The sequence below is a fragment of the Danio rerio genome, chromosome 3, assembly GCF_049306965.1.
Source record: "Danio rerio strain Tuebingen ecotype United States chromosome 3, GRCz12tu, whole genome shotgun sequence".
Taxonomy (NCBI): Eukaryota; Metazoa; Chordata; class Actinopteri; order Cypriniformes; family Danionidae; genus Danio; species Danio rerio.
The window spans coordinates 39,811,324-39,828,293 of NC_133178.1; the positions used below are offsets into that span (position 1 = coordinate 39,811,324).

Sequence of the window (16,970 nt, forward strand, 5' to 3'; positions counted from 1 at the left end):
TCCTACTCTCTAATCCCCTCCTCTCAGAGCTGCACATCTGGCACTGCTAGTTCACGAGTTAAAGCACGAGACATCGACCACACACCAAATCCGCTTTGCATCGGTACATTGTCATTTGGTGCATATTGCTGAAAATGCCCAAGAGAATTGCACTTCGGCTTCATTTAAAATTGAAAATTGCACTGAAGTGTTTGTGATTATGTCAGAACTGTTACACTGTAAAAAAAATCAGGGTTCCACACAATTCGTTCATGTTGTACAACACAAATCAATTAAGTTAACTTTATTATTATTATTATTATTTTTTTTTTTACAAATGTAAGTTTATTAAGTTTAAAACAATTAATTGTCCCCACGAAAACCTTACAAATTGCGTTTTTTAAACTCATTTTAAATAAGTAGTTTCAACAAGCAGCAAAGGTCCTTTTTTGAGTGTACAAAGGCCTGGAATTGTTGGTTTATTCATTTATTTCTTTAAAAAGGCTTTAAGAAAACCAGTAGGGCTCATAGGATATGTTAATATGATTTGATCAGTCACACATAATGACAGATGGAAAGAGTGTTGGTCAGAAATTGTCAATTTCCCTTTTCCTTATGTAATTAGTATAATCTGATTAGCAAATGGACATACATCATGCAGGGCTGTAGTTGGCCGTTTTGTATTATGTATTATGACACAGTGTTCTAGTAGAGAACAGCTTATTATTATTATCTGAGTCAAGGATGAAAGCAGTTGAGTCAATATCCTTCTGTAGCAATGAAAAGTTCCAAAAGCACGTGAAAACATGGTTTTGGTACCTTGAGGTTAGGGATGTGCAATAAATCGTTTCGGCATCGGTCTCGCAATGTGCGCATCTGCAATAGTCACATAGCAAGATCTGCAATGTTGTTTGGGCACAAAAAGTATGTTTGGAGGTGTAACAAAGATTATCTGAATTTAATTATTTATACAGTTTATGCAAAAAAACATGATGTCTAACTTTACTGTAGTTTTCAAATGGCTGTGCAAATAGTATATAATGCTGTCTTGAGCATTTTCAGGAAGTGTCACCAAAATCTGACTTTTTTTTTGCATTGGAAAAAAATGTAGAGAGTAAACTGTCGTAATGAAAACATGACAAAGCCATTTGACTTATTCATAAACAATGGTGTCAGGACTTTTAATCTTGATGACACTGACACTTTCATGGACATCAATACTTGCTTTTGAGGAATGAGCTATGCATTTTGAGCAAATGACACGCTTTTGCAGGTTATCAGCTAGGTTTTGCAGTTTGTACTAATTGTTTTGAGAAAAGCACTAACTGTTGTGCAAATGTAAAAAGTGTTGTGAGAAATGCACCTAAGCCACTGAGAAAAACTGTAAGATTATTTTAATAACTCCATTGGCAGATAATTTAGCATGTTTTAAGGAAAAACTCCAAATTTTGACTTAATTCTTCTGAAGAATTAAGATTACTTGATCTACAATAAATGTGGTCAAGAAACGAGATAAAGTGTATGTATATACAGCATATATATATATATATATATATATATATATATATATATATATATATATATATATATATATATATATATATATATATATATAATTTATTTATTTATTTATTTAATATTTTTTAAATATATAAATATATAATATGTATATATATATATATATATATATATATATATATATTTTGCATTGTTATTATTTAATTTCTGTACCAGAAAACTCTCAAATTGAGCTATTCAAGCTATCTTGTGAAACTGTATTCATATCGCAATATTTATTGTAGAAAAATAAAATATCGCAATATCAGATTTTTCCTATAACATGCAGCCCTACTTGAGGTAAATCCAAGTCCATATTTTAATGTTCTTGGTCTTATCTTTTAATCTAGTCAAGTCCCAGAATTCACGACAAGACCAAAACTGTGAAAATATACATATTTCAATAGTCTCTGCCATGAAGTATGAATCTAGTACCCTATGTTCATGGTCTTGGTCTTTTTATGTGAAATATGTGGTCTGTGATCAAGATCATGAATACAAGGTCTTGGTTCTCATTTCCAAATCCAACATCTTATTTTTAGGGTTTTAGTTTGGCATTTGGCACTGAGGAGAATGTGGGTTAAGACTAAGACCATGATAATATGGTGTTGAATTAATAGATTATAGCAGGGATTGTACAAGTCATGATGTTTCCTGGTAGATATTCTAAATGAACTGTTGAAATTGACCCCGATTTTGCTAAAACCCAATCAATTATAGAACATCAAACATAGAAACAAAACAACAATTTATTTAGAAAATTTTGTTATGTTTGTTTTAACAATAAAATGACATAAGGAGAAAGTGCTGACTTTTTAAATTGTATTTAATACTTTGTATATGAGGCTTTTTTGGTAATGAAATCTTCAAGATGCTTATAGGTGATTTCAATCACAAATCAAGTCTAAAAGTATTAATGGTTTTGTGGATCTCTCTGATCTTTAGTTAATATTTTCTCCTTGGGCAGTGTTGTGCTTTAACTACTGAGAGATTTTAGCTGCTGTCTGGGCTTTCCATGCCTTTTTACACCTTCCTTTCTTCATGTGTTCAATACTTATTCCCTGTTCCCTTTTATTTTATTACACAGTAGCTTCATTTATAAACGTATTAGTTTAGCTCTCACTGTATGTTTTACTTTTATTACTTTCGTTGTTGCCAACATCTAGTAAAACTTTCAAGTCAGCGACACCTTTAGAAATATGTTTTCTGAGAAAAAGGGGGACGTGTTCATAAAGGGTGACGCTATATTTATATTGATTTCCTCCTCAAGTCCAAAGTACAAGTCCATGTTTTCCTGATCTTGGTCCATAAGTACTAAAGTTTACACACAGACCAATACTTTGAATATAGGGTCTAGTTTCTTATGTCAAATCTAATTGCTCAAAAAATAAATAATTTAGCAAGTGTTTAACCTAATTGTGTGGCAGCTATGAACTGAATTTTTTTTTCTTGTAATTGGCATGATTGTGCTTTTATTCTGATCTTATGTCACTAGTAAGTTGGTGTATTTTTAGAGCCCACGACGATTTTCCCCTCAGGTGGACAATAAAGTAAAACAAACAACACCATATTTTCATAGTCTTGGACTTAGTCCATGCATTTCCAAGCCCATGGTTATGACCAGCCCTTTTGGCCTTGTTCTTTACAATATTTTCATGGTCTTGGTTTTGGTCCATTGGGTCCATTAACAGATTTTTATAATCTTTGTCTTAGTCAACAAGACCAAGACAATTAAAACAAGGTCTTGGTTCTCATATTCAACTGGAGTACCATATTTTTAGGCCTTGGTCTCAGTCTTAGTCCACATGCCTCCAAGTTAATGAGATCAAAACCATGGAAATGTGAGCAGTGTAGGCAAGCCCTCAAGTTTGAGTCTACAGTATTTTCCATCATCTCGGTCTTAGTCCACATGCTTTCAACCCCCATGACAAGGCTGAGAGCTTGATCTTGACTGGCCCTTGAGTTTCTGTTTAACAATCAATTAAAACACCATTGGACTCCAAACCATACCTAATGATTTTCTGTTCAATTTAGTTCTGGATCATTCCCAGTATCTTGGGCGGCTCAATGTTGCACTTCCTCTCTGATGACCAATGGGAGACCATCTCTGCATGGATGTACGGCATAGGTCTGTCTGGCCTGTTCATTATGTCCACCATGTTTCATACGGTGTCCTGGAAGAAAAGTCATCTTAGGTAAGTCATACTGGAGCTGATATGAACCATTCACATACATTTTAACCTACTTGATAATCTTGATATTTAATTAAAGCATGTTAGCTGTCTATATAAAGAGGGTGTTTTTTAATGAAAAGAAAAATATGGGTGGTATATTTACCATGTTTCTGCCTCAGAGGGTTGAGTAATGAGTAAACACACATACACACTCATTATGAAAGTGCCTTGAGATGTGAAACCAACAGATTCCCTTAGTTAATTAGTAATGTTTCCTGTGCCTTCCATAACATTGAAAAAAAATCATTAAACTGCAAAAGCAAGAGTTTATTATTTAACACTTGTTATGGATTATCAGGGACAGATTAAGTGATTTCAGGGCCCTAAGCAATTCCAGGTATTCCAGGGCCCCACTGAAACTTCAAACATTCTCTTTCACTGTAGATATACTTTTTTTTCTTTGCAGATTTTTTTTGTAAATAAACTGCATGTTACAAATATATTTTAAGTGAAACCTTTATCTTCTTAATGTAAAAATAAATACAATAAATGTACAAATAAAGAACAAGTGAGCAAGTTCACCAACTAAGCCATATTTGTGAATAGATTTTAATATTTGCACATGCAGTACAAAAGGAATGTTCCATAATTCATGGGGGCCCCTGGTTTTGAAATGAAGTTATAACATTACAATCTTAATGGTTATAGACAGATTTGATAACATATGATAGAACGTTTATAAAAGAGCTATATGATTAATATAGACTTCTTGGCATTGATCGGGGCCCCCTAATATCCCGGAGGCCTAAGTGGCTGCTTACCTCGCTTATTGGTTAAGTCCACCCCAGTGTATTATAAAACAAATGCATTTCAAGAGCACAAGCTATCTAGAATTAAATATCCACACCAAACATGTTGATGACCAATCCTTGAATTTACTGAAAACAAAGACTTATATGTCATCTGCGGGCAAACATGACTGATTATTTGATGTCTCATGATGGCTATTCTCAGATAAAGATTAGTTAGGTAGACTATATTACACTGTAGTGCTGCACACACTTCTCATATGCAGTAATTAAAGGGATAGTTCACCTAAAAATAAAAAAACTCAGCATTTAATGACTCTTAAGTTGTTTCAAACCTATATGAGTTTCTTTATTCTTTACATTTTGATGAAATGCTGTAACCGTTATCCAAAGAAGGAAAAACAAACACTATGGAAGTCAGTTTCTTTCAAAGAAATTCATAAAAGGTTTGAAACAAGCGAAGGGAGAGTAAATGATGACCACAGTATATTTTCCGATTTTGTAAGCTGTTGTTTTGGGTTTCAATGTATTTGCATATTTTATAGTAGGAGGAAGTGTCAGCTGCAGATTCAGTGCATATGAATGAACTTTGGATCTTCATCAACATAAGCAGTCACACATGAATTCACATTGACATGGTAGATATGATCACACGGGCCTGTCAGTTCATGTTCAGCATCAGTGTGTGATTCAGTCATGACCCTGCCCTTTCCAAATTACACTCACACAAAGATGAGTGTCATTAGGCAACAACAGCGTTCAGAATTGTATAAATGGGGTGTGGAACGTGCTTCACAACAGTTACCTACATTTTAATTAAAGGCACAATGTGTTACAAGCACAGAAACTGTGGATCGCCAGCGAACTACACACACTCTATCGGACTACAAGCCCCCGTCATGCACCTCGCACACAGCTGTTCCCGATTGCCATTGATTAAATACACATAGCCAGATGATTGTTAATGACTGATTACGAAGACTATTTACACAGCACGCACACACACATCAGTGCTGAGTCTTGTTTACTGTTTTTGTGACATTACGACGCATTTGCCTTGCTGTGTTTAAACCTCGCTTTATTCTGTGTTTACATTACTTGCCGCCTGTACTGGCCGTTCACCTGTTATTTGACCACGACTCTGGATTCCCTGTATGTACATGTTTGACCCTGTTGTTGCCTGCCTGATCATTCACATAGTAAGCTGCACTTTGATCCTCTACTCCATTGTCAGCGTCCCTCACATGACACAATGTAACATTTATTTCATTAAAACATCCAAAAACACTAGAATATTGTAATTTACAGGACTGAGTGTGCCCCCTGTGGCCATGCTAATGATGTTACGCACCCTCAGTGTCCAGTTTGGTTTAATAGAAAACAGGGAAATACCAAAGACGCTTTAATATGTTGTTTTATTGTCTGTTTTCAATGCAAGATTTGCGTACTTTAGCTCATCCATGAATATAGCTGCGTCCCAAATGACACACTATACACTGCACTATGCTCTTACACTCTCAGCAGCATAGTATATGTATGTAGTGTCGTCCGAAATGGTACACAATTTTTTTTTTACTGAGCGGAAATTCAAAACGTTTCCTTATGGATGTTTGACGGTTTCCAAATTAGTGAAATAAATGACCAAAAATAGCTCTAATAATAATAATAATAATTCCATACAGACCGCACACCACACACCAGCTGATTGGTGGAGATGAGACAGAGTGAAGAAGCCAATTATGATATGTGGATGATTAGGAGGGCATGATGGACAGACGCCAGTGGGCAAAATCGGCCAGGATGACGGGGTTAAACCCCTACTCTTTATCGAAGGACATCCTGGGATTTTTGATGACCCCAGAGTCGGACCTCGGTTTAACATTTCATACGAAAGACCAAACCACCAAATAATACCTGCCATGAGTAGAACTGCATTCACCATTGGGGGAGCTATAATCACTCTCGTAGAAGAATTTTCCTTTCTCAGACCAAAGTAAAGTAACACAACATCAATGCTTCCTGAAAGCTCCTCCCCTTCCGTTATGTGGGCAAAGCAGCGACTGTTGAGTGTGTGAAGTGTCCAACATTATACACTTCTTTTTAACGATTAAATAAGTGCGTCACCGGGGTATTTAAAGTGCACTTACTCTTTTTAGAGTTTTCAGTGTGAATGCCCTACTTACACTATTTACTACAAAATGGCGTAGAATAGTGCATATGTATGCTATTTGGGACGCACCTACTGATTTTTGCATGAGTTCCATAAGACATAACAAAGACTTTCGTGATTGCACACTCAGTCACTGTGTCATCAAAATACGCCTTTGTTTGTTGTGAATATGCGCCCTCTACTGGTGAAAAGGATTTACTGTGCCTTTAAATGGGCCATCATAATGACCCGGTATACTCACGGCAAAGATCTTTTTCATGTTTTGATTGGAATAAAAGGATGAAAAGAATCATTCAGTGATGTAGTGACACATTTAGTCATTTAGCTGACACTTTTGTCCGAAGAGACTTACAATTGAGGAGGCATTCAGCAATTCAACAAGAATGGGCAATACACACATAAAGTGTTAGTTATACAAAAAAACATGTAGAGTAAGAGCGCTTTTTTAGAGAGAGAGAGAGGGGCAGGGAGAAAGTGCTTCTACAGGTGGTCTAGGTTTTATTCACCAGGTTAAGGTGATCTGGGAAGAGATGGGTTTTAGTTGTCGTTTGAAGGATCCCAGTGAATTCGCAGTCCATGTGAGAATGGGAAGATCACTCCTCCAGCGTGATAATGAACATTTAAATGTAAATATCAGGGTGTCCGTGGGGTTCTTAAAAAGGTCTAGGCCTTAAAAAGTCTTAAATTCACTCAAACACCAATAATCCATCTCAGCTATCAGACATGTTTACAGCAAATTCTCCTAATTTAATTCCCTAAGTAGGGTAGGAAAACTAAAGCAACACATCACTTTACATCAGGCATGTCCAAGCTCGGTCCTGGAGGGCCGGTGTCCTGCAAAGTTTAGTTCCAACCCCAGTCAGACACACCTGCTAGCTAATCAAGCTCTTACTAGGCTTTCTAGAAACATCCTTGCAGGTGTGTTGAGGCAAGTTGGAGCTAAAATCTGCAGGACACCGGCCCTCAAGGACTGAGTTTGGACACCCCTACTTTACATGATCTTCCAAAAATACAAAAACTATTTACTGAAGTAACTGACAAAAACTATTTACTGAAGTAACTGGGTCATTAGAAAAAAATCCTTCATGTTTAGCCCTGTACAAGTCTAAAATTTCATTCATAATGGTCTTAAAAAGTTTTAAATTTGACTTAAAGAAATTTACAGAAACCCTAAAATATGTGCTGCGCTCTTTCCTGTCAATAACAAAATAAATAAGATAAATGACAGCAATCAGCGATTAACAAAGTGTCATATCGTAGTGAAATTAAATTTTTGCACAAACTTCACAAGCATCATGCTTTATAAAAGTTTTATTAATATTTGAGAGATAAATCATATCTGATAATAGTTGGAATGGATCCCTTTTCTTCGAGTGGCATACTAGCTCCTTTCCCACATACAAACCTTTCTGGAGAATTACTGGTAAATTGGTATTAAAAGATCATCTGTGAAAAATACCGGAAAATTTGTTCTGGCAAATTTCTGGAATGTAAGAAACTGTGTGAACAGTGCATTCTTTAATTTACAGATTTACCGAACATTAAAGTACAGCAGAATTCTTTTAACGTCATCCTGAACTTTGTAAAACCATTAGTTTCATGCGTCACAGATCTGAAAATAGACCCTAGTGAGTGTGCATAAGTGCAACATTCTTTTAATTTTATTGTAAAAAAAAAATTCACACACAATAAAAAACAAAACATCAATAATATTACGAATAGTAAATTTTTCAAAATCAATTTTATAATGATATGTACTTGTTAGTACTAGATTTTTAAAAATTAATTGTGATGTTGTGTGTGATTTTAAGTTATTACTATACAGTTTCTAAAGTGCTCCACCAATCGGATGATTCCTTACCCACTATAAATAATTTTAGAGTAAGTTTCTTACCTCAGCCATCTTCGTCTTGAGGAATTCCACCTTTCACCCCTACTCCTCCCTCCTTTTCCTTGACAGGACGGCACGGTGGCCCAGTTGCCTCACAGCAAGAATGTAGTTGTTCAAATCCTTGGCCAGTAGACATTTCTGTGTAGAATTGACATGTTCTCCCTGTGCTTGCGTGGGTTTTCCCTGAGTTCTCCGTTTCCTCCCACAGTCCAAAGACATGCGACATAGGTGAATCGACCAAACCAAATGGCACCATTCAAGAGCTCTTAATCAGCAATTCCTAATTGCCATTAGCCATAAATAAGCAGGGCAGTTCTTGAGATCTACCTGAGTTCAAACTCCTTCTCACTTTACAAAGGGGTGGGAGCCCCGGGCTCAAGGATCTTATGAGCTCAGGGTTCTCTCCCAGGACAGCATGCCCGGGAGAGCATGAAACATAAAAAGAAAACTTATTAGAATTAATTACATTCAGCAGACCATGAATAACCCTAAAATTTGAGAATATTAGTGTACTGCATGGTTTACAAAAAGAAAATAATCTGAAGATACAGAACAGATGTCCTTGTGATTTGTGCTTGGTATTTAAATAAAAAAGGCACAAAAAAATACATCTATTGGATAAGGATTAACCTTTTTTTTAAATACATTCAGTAATTCAATTTTAATTCAGTAACAGTAATTCATTAAACTTTAAATGGAAAATCCCCAAACAACCCACAATTGAAATCACAGTATGGCAGTTCTGTTTTTCTGTACATCGGAATGTCAACCCCACAAAAAAAACAATGAAGTGCTTCAGTTTTTTTCTCCCTTTTTTATAAAACAGTAAATCCAAACAGTCATGGATTATGATTGTTACATTTAGCTTTAGAAATACTACTGTGACTAAAGAGCTTACACCTTCTGCTGGATTAACCATTACAGAAACATACAAATATTGTAAAACGAAGGAGGAATTTTTCACAAGCCTTACATATTAGGTGCTATATATACATGTTCAAATGAAAATTGCTCATTTAAATTACTTAAAAGATTTCACCTTATCACTGTATTTACTGTCTGTTTATTTTTTAAATCTTACAAAAATTATTTGTGAAGAAATTTTTATTTGTCTTATAACAGAAAGGTGGAGCAGCGATTCCACATGTGTGACAGGATGGTGATTTATTTCTTTATAGCTGCATCATACGCACCCTGGTAAGTGAGATATGTGTGTGTCGGTCAGTAACCTTACTGTCAGCATTAATGAACTCTCAGATCTGAGTGTATTTGTGTGTGTGTGTGTGTTCAGGCTGAATCTGAGGGAGCTGGGCCCCTGGGCTGTTCACATGCGCTGGCTGGTGTGGATCATGGCCTGCGCCGGCTCTGCATATGTCTTCTTCTTTCATGAAAAGTAGGAGACCACTTGATAATAATCACCCTCACACCTTCCCTCTGATAGCTGACTGCGTGAAAACACTGTGCTGGTCCTTTAATCGACGAGTCATTGTATGAATTCTCAACTTTAAAGGTGCCATAGAATGAAAATCTAGATATACCGCAGCATAGCTGAATAATAAGGACATGGAAATGATACACCGTGAGCCTCAAACGCCATTGTTTCCTTCTTTTCATGTGATTGTAAAATCACAGAACTGACTCTGGACGATTCATACAGGATTATTATGTACGCCTATGTTTGATTGGTCGATGTTTCCTAATGAGATAACAACAATCATTTTCTCCCCTTATTTTTAAGTTGATCAAATCTTGTAGTAAATATAAGATGCATGTGGGATTCTGGAAAGACTTTTTACTGCCCTTCACCCTCTAGTTTCCACCCATTTCCTTCACTAGGATGTACATCATTGAATACGTTACAGAACATCTTGATGGGTTTAAATGGAGTGCCCTGTGCAGCTGTACAAAAGATGTCGCTGTCACATTTTCAAAAGGTACGCTTTTGCACTTTAGAGCCGCACATTAGTACCTTTAGGGTAAACTTTGGTACCTTTGAGGCACCCATTTATATTTCTTAGGTAAAAAAAAAAGTAAACATATGACACATGAACACGACTCGCTCCTTCTGTGAACATTGGGATGTGAAAATAAGGGATATGCCCACCATAATAAGGGATCCCTCCTTTAAAAACTCCCCAAATTACTAAATATGTTCATTTGGAGCTGTTTCATTGTAAACAGTTAAATGGTCAGTAATATGCTTTTTATTATTATTTACAAACGAAAATAAATAGTATACATAAGCAGCAAATAAATTAGCAAACAGTTCAGCTTATTAAAATGAATAGCTACTATAATGAATTGAATCAAGCTATCAAGTCTCATTAGCCGTTTCTTCACTGTATAACTTTAATAACACATTCTGATTAAAGAGCAACAAATAAATCTCTTATTTATTTAGATTCTTTTCATTTGATTACATTAAATTACAGGTGTCACTGTAAAAATGCACAGATCTAATGTTATAATGAAAGCATTCGATTGCTCCTTTTTTATGCTCATTTAGGACGAAATAGGTTGTGTTTGAAAAAAACAACAACAAGATCGACACCTTTAGATGTTATTATTATTAATTATGTGTATATGTCTGTTTATACACATAACTTTCACTCATCACTTATAGACTTTCACTCCACTTCAAATCGGGTGTAATCCATTTGGGAAACAGAGTATATTTATCACTATGGAGCGCGTCAGCTGACAGTCACGCACCGCTATACGACTGTTTTGAGGATGGCATATGAAAAGGAGATGGTACCTGTAATGAAAAGGAAGGAAATCGCGCTATTTTTATATTTTTTTCAAAGTGTTTTCATGCCTGAACAAAGCGAAAGCACAGAACAGACACACATTGAAGAGCAAGGGGTGGCCTCTGGTGGTTCGGCGGTAAGGGTTGCTTATAGGAAAGCTCGTCTCTTTAATGTTTCTTGCCATCCTTCAGAGAAAAACTGAAAACATGGGAAAAATATGGGAAAATACCTTTACGGGATGATAGTGGGATAGAACTTAAAATTTGAGAGAATCCTGGGAAAAACAGGAGGGTTGACGGGTATGGTCAAAATCGAGGGATAATAGAGGAGGGTATGTCTATGTAAACTTCCCTCAATCACTTGAATTGGAACACACTGTAAAATGGTGGCAGGGATTCCCCCAAAGGAACAAGTTAAGGGAAGTTTGCAAATATGTGTCTAAAAGTGGACTGGAATGCAGTCAGGGAGACAAAAAAAAAAGAGCACTTTGTGAAATGCATGTCCACAGAGTCATATCTGTTCACAGGTCATAAGAACACAAAATGCAGGATATACAGAATACAGATTTATTCAGCAACCCCCGAAAAATGACCATCTCCAAATATGGTCAAAACCAAGCTTATCTTTTCTGTGGATATGAATGAGCATATAAAACCATTTCTGAATAATCTCTGCACTTATTTAAGCCTCATACCTACTATGTAGGTATCAGAGAACAACTGAACATATATTATTATATCAATGCATTCTATGGCACCTTTAATGAAACCGCTAAGGATGCATCTCCTGTAAACTTATCTAGACTTCACAGTCTTACACTTACACTTAATATTGTTGGTAACACTTTACAATAAGGTTTATTAGTTAATGCATTTACTAACATGAACTAATCATGAACAACACTTGTACAGCATTTATTAATTATAATTGAACATTTACTAATGCGTTATTAACATTCAAGACCATGCTTGATAACATTAGTTAATGCACCATGAGTTAACATGAACTCACAATGAACTACTGTATTTTCATTAACTAACGTTTACTAACATGAACAAATACAGTAGTAGATGTATTGTTCATTGTTTGTTCATGTTAGTAAATGCATTACTTAACATTAACTAATGAACCTCATTGTAAAGTGTGACCATATTGTTCAATATTTATATTCTATTCTGTTATGTTTTTATTTATTTTCTGTGTGATGTGTTTGACCAACTGGAACTGGTCATAGCATCTACATATAGTTGTTCTTCAGTTGATCTTGATTAGTTCTTTTGGCCTTTAGTCATATTCAAAAATCAATGAAAGATGAATCTTTCTTGTTATTAACACTGTTATTTTGTACTCTATATTAAACACTCTCTAGTGCTCCAAGACTATAACTGTCTAATATTTCATTTTCATAATAAAAGTCACTTTATAATCACCAATAACTTCTTTATCTATTCTACTTTTTTTTTTAAATATAACTTTTTAATTCAAATAACTTTAAAATCCACAACAGCACTTGTTTTTCTATTATCTATTCTGTTTTCTTTTTGTGTTTGATGAAATAAATACTTAAACAAAACTTTTCTATTAAAAAAGAATGATCTGCCCCACTTTAATTTAAATATATATATATATATATATATATATATATATATATATATATATATATATATATATAAATATTATATAAATATTATATATATATATATATATATATATATATATATATATATATATATATATATATATATATATAGTATACTGCATTAAATTAACTCGGAGTTGTTGTATTATTTAGATACTGTTGTTATTTTGCTGCTTTGATAACTTCTGTTGAGCTCACTTGGATTAAAACCCTCTACCAAAGGATTACAATGTAAATGTAGTGTAAACAAAAGCATTATGTGTGTTGTGTTTGAGGAATAAGATCCTGGATCTGCTGTGCTACACTGCTATGGGTTCTGTTCCTGCGGTGGTGCTTCTGTCAATGGTACGTGCGACTGACACCTATAGATAAATTTATAAATACAGCATAACAGCCTTTTCACATGACTTAAGTACATTGTACAGCATTTCTGTTAGCTGGTGTTGCTACCTTTAAGCCTTTACAAGCCCTATGTAGGTCTTTATTTTAATAATATCATTCAGTGAGTTAGTGAAATTGAGCCATTCTTTGCTTTCACAGTGATACGACAAAAACATAAATTACCCCAAAACATGATTTAAAAAATGTCAACACTGCTAACATGAAGAAAAGTACCAATTCTGGCTAATAATTCTGACTTTAACTGTATATGATTTGCATATTTTCTAATAAAATAAAATTGGGAACGCATAGCTCTGTATTGACACCATAAACCATAACATAAGCTACTCATTGATAACATTTTCTTCACTTCGGCATACAGAAAGAACAGAAAGACATCACCTGTATGCAGTGTAATGTGTCATTTCTCTGTGTGTGATGTGTCCAGCCGAATCGAGAGGGTGTCCTGGAGCTGTCAGTGGGTGGACTCTTCTACTGCCTGGGCGTTGTGTTCTTTAAGAGCGATGGCCTCATCCCATTCGCTCACGCCATCTGGCACGTCTTTGTGGCAGTCGGGGCAGCCATTCACTATTATGCCATTTGGAAGTACCTGTACGCAACTGGGACCTGCCAAATCAAAATATCCAGGTGACAGATGCTGAAGACCTCAAGAGTTCACATACACGGTTCGCTGAGCTATCCACCTTTTTCCTACGTCCCATGTTGCTTTGCATGAAGTATGAGAAGTCAATTAGTCAATAATTGGGTACGATGAGTTGGCGTTATTCAGTTCAGTTTATCCATTGAACATCAAAAGGCGACTTATTAGAATTAACAAATTTCTTTCAGCAGACAATGAATAACTCAAAAAAACTCAATGTTTACTCAAACATCAGACTTCAAGTGAAGTTTCAAAAACTCATTTCGAGAGGAGCACGTGATATGATTTGTGATATGACTACAGCTGGTCACCCATCTACAATCATTAGTTAGCCAATCAGATTAATCCAAACTCACTATAAGTAGCCTAGCTGGAACTACTCCCTTACCTTCGTTTTCCGTAGAAACCCCCCATCCACCCCTTCTCCTTTACCATGGGGAGCTCTTGAGAACCAACTGATCTCGTACTCCCCTTACATGCTCTATTGACCAGGCGGGAGCCCTGGGCTCAAATGTCTCCAAGCTCAGGGTTCTCTCCCGGGACAGCATGCCAAACCTGCTAACATTTGTCAAACAATATCTAAGTGTGAACTCTTGAAACTACATAAATACAAAAGTCAACCTGGGTCAAAACCTTTCCTAAAACTATTCAACAACACCAATTTTTGTCTAGGGACAGTTTTGAACAATATTTTTGATCCACTTCAAATGTTGACTAATGTATATTTTTTGTTCTTCAGATATGGTGTCTTACACATTTTTACTGCATATTTTTCAACCACCCATGCATTGAATATTAACATACTGAAGGGAATTCAAGGAGAAAAAAATGAGAAATAAAACTCAGTGAACTCAAAAGAGGCCACATATACAGTATGATATGAATGTTACATTAAAAGGCCAACTGTAACATTATTTTCATGGTGGATAAATAGTAAAAGCTCAAAGCCAGACGTACCTCTAATTCAGTTTTCACCCTGTACACAACCTGACAAAAGTCTTGTCGCTTATTGAAGTTTTAGGAACAACAAATAATAACTTGACTTCTAATTGATCATTTGGTATCAGAGGTGGCTAGATTACGCTTATTTTACCAAAATAAAATATGATCATGCCTTGATTTTAATTATTTAATTATTACAGTAAGGTCTGACTTTGCTTAGGCAAATAATGACCAGTACAAAATATAAAGTCATGGTGCAGTGGAAAAAGCATTAATATTGTGTAAGACTTCCATGAACTTGGAGGACTGCATCCATACATCTCTGCAATGACTCAGATAACTTATTCATAAAGTCATCTAGAGTGTCAAAGAATGCCTTCTTGCAGGACTCCCAGAGTTCATCAAGAATCTTTGCATTTATCTTCAATGCCTCCTCCTCCATCTTACTCCAGAAATGCTCAATAATGTTCATGTTTGGTGACTGGGCTAGCCAATCCTGGATCACCTTGAACTTCTTTGCTTTCAGGAACTTTGATGCAGAGGCTAAAGTATGAGGAGCGCTATCCTGCCAAATGTAACCCCAAACCATGATTTTTCCTTCACCAACTTTGACTGATTTCTATGAGATTCTTGGGTCCATGCTGGTTCCAATAGGTCTTCTGCAGTATTTGTGATGATTGGGATACAGTTCCACAGATAATTCATTAAAGATATCTACCTTCTGCCACTTTTCCAAATGATCAACTAGAAGTCAAGTTATTATTTGTTGCTCTTACAACTGAGATCGATGACAAGACTTTTGTTAGGTAGCGTATACGGATTATATGCAGTGCATATAGCCCATAAAAAAGTGCAGTCATCACGTTTGGAAAAAGGTGGATGAAAGAGTATATTTGATAATCACAAGCTGCCTTTGCATCCCTCTATATTAATCATAGACGGGCATGTTCTAGTACTGTTGCTCTAAAATATATTTTTATATAGACGTTTTATTGGACAACTCGCTATCTTCAGGCCAGTCTGTAGTCTTAACCTGTTGACATAATGTACTGTTATATCTATCAGTGTTTACAGTGTGCAATGCAGAAGACGCTATCAAAATAACATTCCTTTAGCAGAGCTGTCTACTGCCTGTAAAGACATTAGTTTTGATATTGTATGACCAGATTGAGCTCATGATTTGAAGATAATTTATTGACGCTTGATGGCACAGAGCAGAATATACTGAAGGATTTCTGCTGCTTTGATTGTGTAGTCATGTTTCAACAAAACGTTACTCAGAAGTGACTTTAAAGGGCCATTCACTCAGAATGCATTTGATTTTCATACACTACTAAACGTTTTCATTGTTTTTCTATGTGAACATGCTTGGTGTGTGTGTTTAACGGCTATCGAATGCCAGGAGGTTCAGTTTTAACTAGTTCTTAACACCTCAATGACTGCACATAACAGAAACAAGTGATTGCAGAAATATCAGATAGATATGGATCGGAAAGATATGTTAATTTTAACACCATCTATCTGTTGCTTTGCATAAACGATGGATTGTTTGTAAAGTGTACATGAAACATTGTTAAAATTCACACATATTTCAATGTCTGACATCTTGATGGACAACAATTCGGCAAAATTGACAGCTATGTTGTTAGTTATTTAGCTAAATGCTGATCTTATTTGTCACACTTGATGCATTTATGATGTTAACATTGACATATTTAAACCTCCTTGCATTAAGCCTACTTGATTGCAGATCATGTGATCATGCATCGTTTGCACATTTTCAATGCGTTTTCTGCATGTACAACGGTTACATATTTGAACCTCTTTGCCTGATGGTTTGGAAGTATGTGAAATTGATGTCTGTGATCATGTATTGTTTTCAGGTTGTTTATACACAAATGCACAGTGGACATGTTTGTGTGTATGTGAATATGTGTGAATTTCTTTGTGTTTAGTAGTCAGATGGATCAGAACAGAAGTATGTGAAATTGATGTCTGTGATCACATGATGTTTTTT

At 35.5% G+C, this 16,970-nt stretch overlaps 1 protein-coding gene and 1 long non-coding RNA gene across 2 annotated transcripts in view; one reads left to right on the forward strand and one right to left on the reverse strand.

Annotated features, from left to right (window-relative positions):
- Positions 1–14,002, forward strand: part of mmd2a (monocyte to macrophage differentiation-associated 2a) — a 28,609-nt gene extending 14,607 nt beyond the window's left edge. Inside the window, exons 3-7 of the mRNA NM_001174058.1 lie at positions 3,571–3,731; positions 9,703–9,777; positions 9,872–9,973; positions 13,245–13,314; positions 13,799–14,002. Of these exons, the coding sequence (NP_001167529.1) occupies positions 3,571–3,731; positions 9,703–9,777; positions 9,872–9,973; positions 13,245–13,314; positions 13,799–14,002 (612 nt within the window). The remainder of the gene's footprint in view (positions 1–3,570; positions 3,732–9,702; positions 9,778–9,871; positions 9,974–13,244; positions 13,315–13,798) is intronic.
- Positions 1,760–11,430, reverse strand: LOC141381261 (uncharacterized). Its single transcript, XR_012401167.1, has 3 exons — positions 8,908–11,430; positions 8,584–8,779; positions 1,760–3,710 (listed from the first exon to the last, which is right to left on the reverse strand). It is a non-coding gene; the product is annotated as an uncharacterized lncRNA (long non-coding RNA).
- Positions 14,003–16,970: the final 2,968 nt, after the last annotated feature.